Below are 8,459 nucleotides of genomic sequence, written 5' to 3' on the forward strand. Positions count from 1 at the left end.
CACAACCCCATTGCACCTCCAGCACACACTACCTTCTTAGAACTTATCGCAACAAGGCTCAACAGACTGCACAGCGCTATGCTAATGGCATCTGGTTAAACCTGTACAGGAGGATTCAGACCGTTGCAGCTGTTATTGGAAATGCAAGGAACATGTACGACGGCATAAAAACTGCCATCGTTCCTACCACCGGCAAGACTGCACCACTGAAGACTAAGAGACAAGAGAGGCAGTCACAGACCAAGGAAGCGGCTGGAAGGCTGGATGGAACATAACCTGGAACTGTACGCAGCCCACTTGAATGTGGTGACAATGGCTGGCTTGGACACCTTATGCCTAGTCTCTCAATCATAAAGGAGCTGGATGCCCTGCCTACAATAGAAGGACTCAACAAAGCCATTGACTATCTGCGACAAGCAAGTATCAGTGCAACTCCTCCAAGACCTCCTGTGTCTTTGCTGGGAAAAGGCCACGTCCCCAAAGACATCATACAAGAACAAAGAAAGCCATGCATAGCGACTGCAACAACTATCAAGGTGTCTTCCTCCTCAGTGTTGTAGGGAGAGTCTTTGCACGTCTAGTTTTGGCAGAGGGTATCCGGAGTAGCAGTGCGGCTTTCAGGGCAGGCCGATCTACAGTCGACATGGTCTTCACGTACAGTATGCCTGGTGGAGGAGAAGAGCCGAGAGCAGCAATTAAATCAATTAAGCCGCTGCACATTGACTTTACATACTAGACGAAAGCCTTTGACCTAGTCAGCCGATGTGGATTCTTCAGTCTCCTGCATTAAAGATAGAATTCCCCGCGAGACTGCTCCAGATTGCCACATCCTTTTACGAGGATATGAGTGTGGTGTAAAGGTAGAACTTCTCATTCTTTACCAGTAAGCAGCGGTGTGAAATATATGACTTCACCCTCACACCGACACTTTTCGGAATCTTCTTCTCCATGCTCAGTACGTTTTTGAAAGCTGCACAGAAGACACCTACATCCATACCAGAGCGGACGGGAAGGTATTCAACATCGCCTTAGTGCATACCAAAACCAATGTTAGAGAGGTTCTTATCAGCCTGAAAAAGACTTTAAGTTGACACAAGCACTGACTGTAATTCGGATACTTTCATCACTGACACGCATCTAGAAGTGGACTTCTTCACCTAGGTCTACTTACCATCTCCAGTTCCTCCTCCCTTAACACTGAGACAAGCAATAGGACAGGGAAACTACTGCAGTCATAGTAAAGCTGAACAAGCGTGTATGCCTATGGAACAAAAGTCAGCTGATCATGAACGCCAAGCAGATGCTTCAAGCTTGCGTCCTCAGAACCCTGCTAAACGGCTCTGGGCCAGGAGAAGAGGCTCAACACCTTCCGCCTACGTTCTCAGACAACTCCTGCACATTACAAAAGTGGCAGGATAGGGTGACAAACACAGGTCCTCAAGCGTGCCGGCATTCTCAGTATCCTTACGCTCGTCGCCAGAGACGACTTAAGTGGTTGGGTCATTCGCGTCAAAGCGAACCAGGCCACATCCAGAAGGGCATCCTTTAAGGAGAGCTATGCGAGGGGTCTAGCTTCATGGAAAGGCCGCATCTTCGCTTCAAGGACGTGTGCAAATGCGACATGAAGATATCTAACATCGACACCAAACACCTGCTAAGGTGCAACTGACAATCATCAGTTGTGTAGAGGTAATGTCAGATAGGGCGTCAAGAGGGCTGAAGCTGAAAGAAACGTATAGCAGGCTGACAAGAGAGCCAGGGGGATGGCAAGGGCAGCCTCAGTATCAGCCAACAGACTTCATCTGCTGTATGTGCTCCGGAGATTGTCATTCAAGAGTCGGAGTATTCAGCCACTCCAGGCGATGAAAATTTCTTGGCTAGTACTACTCCATCGTCTCTGGGTGCCAACATTATGCGTGCCGTGTCAATATTAAAAACATGTAAAAAAAACACGTTTGAAGCAGCTTTGGATAGCATGTATTGTGACATTAAGATCGTCACTATTATCGCGCTTTCATTTCTTTCGTTTGCAGGCGGAAGTATTTCTGCCGCGGACGTTGCAACCGTCGCGAGTCCCTATGCCTCTCAGGTGAGATAACGCGCAACATTTTTGTGTGTTTGTTTGTTTCAGAAACGTTATCATTTTGACAATATTGTATAATGCCTGAAAACATGTCGATAGTTTGTGAGAGGTTATAGTTGAAAGATCATAATAAGCTCCATCGAGTTCAGCAAGCCATTGGGCCCTCTGAAGACCTACTGTCAACAGTGAAAATACGCAAACCTCAAATGGTATGGGTACACAGAGAGATCATCAGAACTGGCCAAAAGAATCTTACAAGGCACAGTGAGAAGAAAAAGAGCAATTAAAGAGGTAGACCTAAGAAGAGATGGAAGACAATATAAGAGACTGGACAGCTCTAAGGTCTGAGAGAGGCACAAAGGAAGGCAGAGGAGAGGAAGAAATGGGGGAAACTGGCTGCGAAGTCTTTTGTAATGGCGCCACAACGGTCTTCTCAACAACGGGATATGTAAGATGTGACATTTAAGATATGTGATACATTTCGCTTTTTTTTGTATGCGTTGCATCCCAGATTTACCTCAGCATGCGACGAGGGGCCTGGTATTGGCCCTTGACGATTCGGAGGCGACCGTGGAATTACCAATTCAACCGACGATGGCACGAACTCCTTCCCGATAGCTACAGGGCTAAGAGACTGCAGACAATCTTGGAAGAAGCCACTGACCACATGGCACTCGGTTTCCAGTGCCCCAGCCCAGCGGCACAGAAGCTGGCGATGATCAACGCCGGCGCAAGCGACAGAATCATGAACGGCGACATCAGAGTAAGGAGCTGCATTCAAAGAGTGGAAGGGTCAAAGGTCATTCTGAGCGATGGGTCGACATTAGAAGACCTTGACGTCATCATTTTCGCCACGGGCTACGATGTGAAGTATCCCTTTCTCCGGTGTGACCTCATCCCAGGCAAGTGGAGAGAAGCAAACATTGTGTTCTTCAGGAGATACAAAAATTAGCATGTGATCTTTTTTTAAAGTCATTTGACTTCAGATTCACGAAAAGAAATAAAAAACGGTGGCTGCAGCACATTGGGATCGGATGAAATTTGTTAACAAACGCATAATGTTTTCATAATCTTAAGATCTTACCACTGCAGTTTTCTGTCAGCCTTGTGCCGTTGTTGTTTTTTTTAATCATTATTATTTCTGCAGCACATTCAAAGAGACGAAACTGTCAGGCAAGTAAAACAGTTTTAACGCATTTGAATCATCAAGGGGGTTCTAGCCGACAATGAAAAGTGAATGCTTTTGGTATGTGCATCATAACTTCGGATAACAAAGTCACTGTCCCGCGTATGGTATGTACTCATAAAAAAAAAAAGTAATGGAATAGAAGCACACACATACACAATCATAACAACAAACCGCAAACAGACGGCAGACACAAATCTCGAATTATTTCTTTTTCATAAAGTCATGTCCGTTGGGAATTCCTCTTACTTGCTGGGCTTATTTTTTAGGTGCATGTTTTTACATTGCATTTCCGTCATTGTATCGGGCTAGCTCTGGTGATCGCGCCATGCGTTCTTGTACTCACTTGAGGGAAGGGTGGCGTCCGTTCTATTTATGTAACCTGCTGCGTCGCCGTTTGAATTATGCATCGCCCAGCGATTTTTCGACAAGTTGTGGACTCAGAGGGGTGTATAAAAGCCCCAGCCATGCCTGGGCGATACCCTGTCGATTTTCCGTCCGCCACAGGTAGATGTTAAGTAAATACTCGGCGAAAGACGGGGATCTTCTCGGGGCAGAGTCCGAACAGTCATCGAGTGATGCCCCACTTGCAACTGGATCAACAGTCTCCCACAGCCACTGGCCAATTTTCAAGAAATCATCAGCGTTAAAACTTCACCTACGACCGAGCGCTGCCCTAAAAATCAGTGGTGCCCGGTCGGTCGCCGGTCAGTGTCTGGCCGATATTGGCTAAAAACTCGCCGCCCAGCCGTTAAGCAGGCTGATTTTGTAGGTTGTGATCGTAGCATGTCTTTTTTTTTAAGAAGGGGGGGGGGGAGTTCTTTTATACCTCGACGTATGTGTTCTCCCACTTCATAGCTGTCATCCTTTTCATCTGTAAGTTTTATTGGGAACCGGTGTACTCCCTGCATGCAATTAGATTCAATATAGATTCCTAATATTTTCACAACCCCTCAAAATCAGCCTGCTCGGTGCCCGGGTGGCAAGTTTTTAGCCATTCTTGGCCGGGCACGCATCCCGGCTACGGACCGGAGACCACTGATTTTTAGGACATCAGTTGCCGTTGTAGTCTTCCTATGGAATTAAAATTTCGATGGCGATATCGAAGTGATAGCAGGGACCTGTGGGCAGCCGCCGCCGCCGGTACGCGTGCGGGACACAGGCAGATGTGGTGCAGATCACCGGCCAGCCGTCGGGTAATTTCTTAAAAATCGGCCTACGGCGGGGAGAGCTCGTCCGATCATCTGTGGGTCATCACCGCTTGACTGCAGCTGTCAGTAAAGATTCCCCCATTTCGCCAAGTTTTGACCAAAATCGACTGGTGACCGACGGGAAATCGTTGAATAGGATATCCGATATCCGAGCGGCTCGGCCATCGCCGCGGCTTTATACTGCCCTCTCGACTTTTCCAAAAATCGTTAAGCGATGACTTATTTTCAGCTAGCGGTTACCGAACAGGCTACAAATCTGCCGGACGCGGCCCTGATTTATGACCGTAGCATCGTTTTGTATTGACAATTCACTCATTCAAGTTCTTATTATGTTTATGGTTTATTTGTTAAAACATGTATTAAAGAACAATAAAGCCAAATAAGAAAAAAAAAATAGCAACTGCATTTCCTCTGTATCCGAATTTGCCACTGTATCCGAATATTTCTCATGCCAGCGCTGAGGGACTAACGGTCATGGCTGGAATATCTGAGATTTTGTTTGTTATTACCTGTACCTATAAAGGTCTCCCAGACGATGTGGGGCCGCTTCACTGGTACAAGCACGTCATTCCGATAGAAATGTCGCCCCGTACACTGCTATTCGTTGGTATGGCCGTCCCCGACACCATTGGGCAGAACATCGTGAGCGAAATGCAGGCGAGACTAGCAGTGAACGTGCTCAAGAAGCAGGCCCGTTTGCCGGACATGAAATCTATGAAGCGGGAGATTGCCCGCGAAAAAGAAGAAACCGAAACTTATTTCGGGTCGCGGTACGCCTTGGTGGTAAGCTTCCCCTTTTTCTTTATTTTCTATCCTCACAATAGAATGACTCCTACACTAAGCAATTATAACTCAAATTATCATCTGTCGTAACACGCTTCTGGACTTGGGCATATCTTATAGCCAGCTGCACTTTCACAGAGCACAAGTAAATTTTTTTTTTATAGAAATGTAAATGAAAAGGAATCATTAGACATGTATATTTTTTGTCATTATGGAAAGTGATGAATGGATAATTAATGATAAACCTTACACAAGTCAAGAGATCAGTAGTATAAATGCTTAACCATGTTTACATTGTTTTCCATTTTTGAAGATGAAACCAAAATCCAACTTTAGAGGTGCTTCAAAAATGGTTCTAAAATGTGAAATAGGGATCGAGACAACCAATGCAAAAATGTTAATCAGTATCAATCACGTATTGTGAAATATGAAATGTGTACAATAGATAACAAAACTGTTTCAAGAAGAAACTGTCTGCAGTTGTGGTTTATTGAGAAAAATAGAGATATCTCCTTATATTTTAGGCGTTATTGCGATTTTTTTAATGGTAGGATGTTTTGTGATACAACTGACCGATACATATGCATCAAATATAATAACCCAAACATTTTCTTTTTCAATATATATCACTATTCTCAATGGTAAACCATACCTTTAAAGACTGTCTACTTTATTGGTTCCAGTGGGTCGTAAAATATCAAAGGACAGTTGGCGCTTGGTTTCATCGTCTGGGTTAAAAAGATCTCTGGAGCCTGTTTCGTAAGATTGGTCTTACGATTGATGCGATTCAGAAAAAAAGTTACGAACGATTTGCGATTAAGTCTGTGTTTAAATAAAGCTTTAAAAGTGTCTATCTGAAACAGAATTAGGATCAGGACTGATCTTACGCTCGATTCACCGAGTTATGCTTAATACGAGTAATCGTAACTCAGTAGCTGCTTCGTTGTCACTGGCCCTTCATTACTGCAGACGGTATGAGCGAATGTGTGCGTGTGTGTGTGTGTGTGTGTGTGTGTGTGTGTAGGGGGGTGGGGGTTCGAGGTCCTCCCCCCCCCCCCCCCGCCATACCTAAAATGGCTGCGTAGAGAATTAAACCAGCCATGGGGTTGGGATGTGCTGTTCTGCGATCATATACCGCTATACCCGATTAACGAACACATCCACTCTTGAGTTTGGGCGACGAGATTCATGACATTCTGTTTCTCTTATACGAATGGAGACGTTAATTTTCTCCTGCATGGAAGTTCATCACATGCCCTACATTGTTTTTGGTAGTTCTTGTGTCTCTTTCTCCTGGCTTTTAAGATTAACTCCGAACAAGTATTTTGTCACTTTGTGAAAGGCCTTTGCGCAGATGGGAAGTCGAAGTTCATAATCATCATTACCTCCGCGGCTAAGGATGTTTCTTCGGCGTTTGTTTGTTTGTCTGTATCTGTTCTGTATGCAAAATAACTTCAACAAGTTGTGAACGGGTTTGGATTCACAGAATGAGAATGACACAAGAAACAGATCATTTTATTGTGGTAGTAATCCGAAATTTTTTATGCATTCTGTGAAGGATTTGCGATAGTTTGGCAGGTAGGATCAATGAACTGATGCGTATTTTTGAGGTTTGCATAGGCGCACTAGGGTACGTGCTTGGCACGGGCGATCGCAAGGCGCTGCACGGCTGCTGCCAGCTGGAAGCTGACGACGTATATCAAAAGGGTTTTATCGTGCGATTTTCAGCATGTATACGTATTAGTGGAATCACTGATCTCTATGGATCAAGATCAGTGGTGGAAATATGAGCTGCTTGGCAATGGCCTTTCTAGTTATCTATGCTGTTTTACTATCAAAATCCTGGCAATTTCGCTAGAAACGGGCTCTCCTATTATTACCTAAATTTAGTAAGCCTTAGACCCTTGCGCATCGGGTGGCAGATTTTCGTATCGTACATCAGGAAATATAAAAAATGCTCGAGTGAAAATTCTCGTCACCCTACCGCTTGATAGCTTGAAGTCAGTTCCTGATCGGAGTAAACTGAGTTTGCCATCTTAAACAGAAAACGCTCCAACACCACCCGTATGTTGTTATTGTTGTTTTCTTTTCTTATCTTCTTCTCTTTTTTAAAAAATCCGGAATCATGTTTGTTTTTGGGTCCGGAACAGATTCTTTTTATTTTCATGGAAGGTGTACACTCATTTAAATGGTATTATGAACGTATCGATCACGGTTTTTAACATAATGTTATTACTACTTTGTCCTCATTTCTATACCGTCTTTCTCTTCTCTTCTCAGCCAGATCCGCCAAAGTACATGGACGAAATCGCCGGGATAATTGGAACTCGTCCCAGCCTGCTGAAACTCCTGCTCACCGATCCCAAACTCGCCTACCACTACTATATCGGCTGGGCCTATCCCCCCAGCTACAGACTGGTAGGTCCTGGGGCCACACCCACCGCTAGGGAGGAAGTTCTCCAAATGGACGATTATAGCCACTACGGTTTGACCCTGTCGACAGTGCGTCCTGAAGCTGCGGCGACAATAAAATCTGCCGAGAATTCGTTCCACTTCAGATATATGATGTTTGTTGCTTTGTTTGCCATCGTCATTGGATTCGTCATTCGATGCTACGAAAGTGCATAGAAACTATACACAGTAAATTGTGGAAACCGGTGGGAACGAACTTCGAATAGATCTCACTACTGAACGTTGAACTTGCATAACTTTTAGTCAGGGTCTCAAGCTACCAGTATGTATTACTATTTCGTTTGTATGCGTTTGTGTGTGTTTATTGCAGAGCAGACTGTTGTATGGGACCCGTGTTGTCATCTCTATTTGTTTGTGTGCGCGTGTGCGAGTCCGTTGGGTCCAAAGAGATTATACCAATCTCTTTGGTTGGGTCTTACCAATGAAACACTTCCTTGGTCTTATCATGGACCTACAAGGTGTAGGTCCATGGTCTTATTCACCCCCTTGCGCTCTCTACCCGGTTTGGCACCATGCATGAACCGTCCTGCACGACTTCATCTTGCTGATGTTTCCAAGCTCCTATATGCCTGCTATATTTGAAGGGTTGTTCGCAAAAACCGATAAGTCCATTTTTGAAGATTTTGAATTTCGGTCTCTGTTATAAAGTACAAAACAATACCTTTTAAATGATATATTGGTCACGACATATTAAGAGGTATATTTTGAAGTTATGTTCAAAAGA

General features: G+C 44.6%; 1 protein-coding gene across 1 annotated transcript; it reads left to right on the plus strand.

Annotated features, from left to right (window-relative positions):
* Positions 1 to 1,692: 1,692 nt before the first annotated feature.
* Positions 1,693 to 7,891, plus strand: LOC139724919 (flavin-containing monooxygenase 5-like). Its single transcript, XM_071636041.1, has 5 exons — positions 1,693 to 1,807; positions 2,034 to 2,089; positions 2,595 to 2,985; positions 5,004 to 5,263; positions 7,544 to 7,891. Exons 1-5 carry the CDS (start codon positions 1,693 to 1,695, stop codon positions 7,889 to 7,891), a joined length of 1,170 nt encoding a protein of 389 aa, XP_071492142.1.
* Positions 7,892 to 8,459: the final 568 nt, after the last annotated feature.

The sequence above is a fragment of the Diadema antillarum genome, unplaced genomic scaffold (genome assembly GCF_040938485.1).
Source record: "Diadema antillarum isolate AM-2024a unplaced genomic scaffold, OU_Dant_1.0 seq00000003_RagTag, whole genome shotgun sequence".
Classification (NCBI taxonomy): domain Eukaryota; kingdom Metazoa; phylum Echinodermata; class Echinoidea; order Diadematoida; family Diadematidae; genus Diadema; species Diadema antillarum.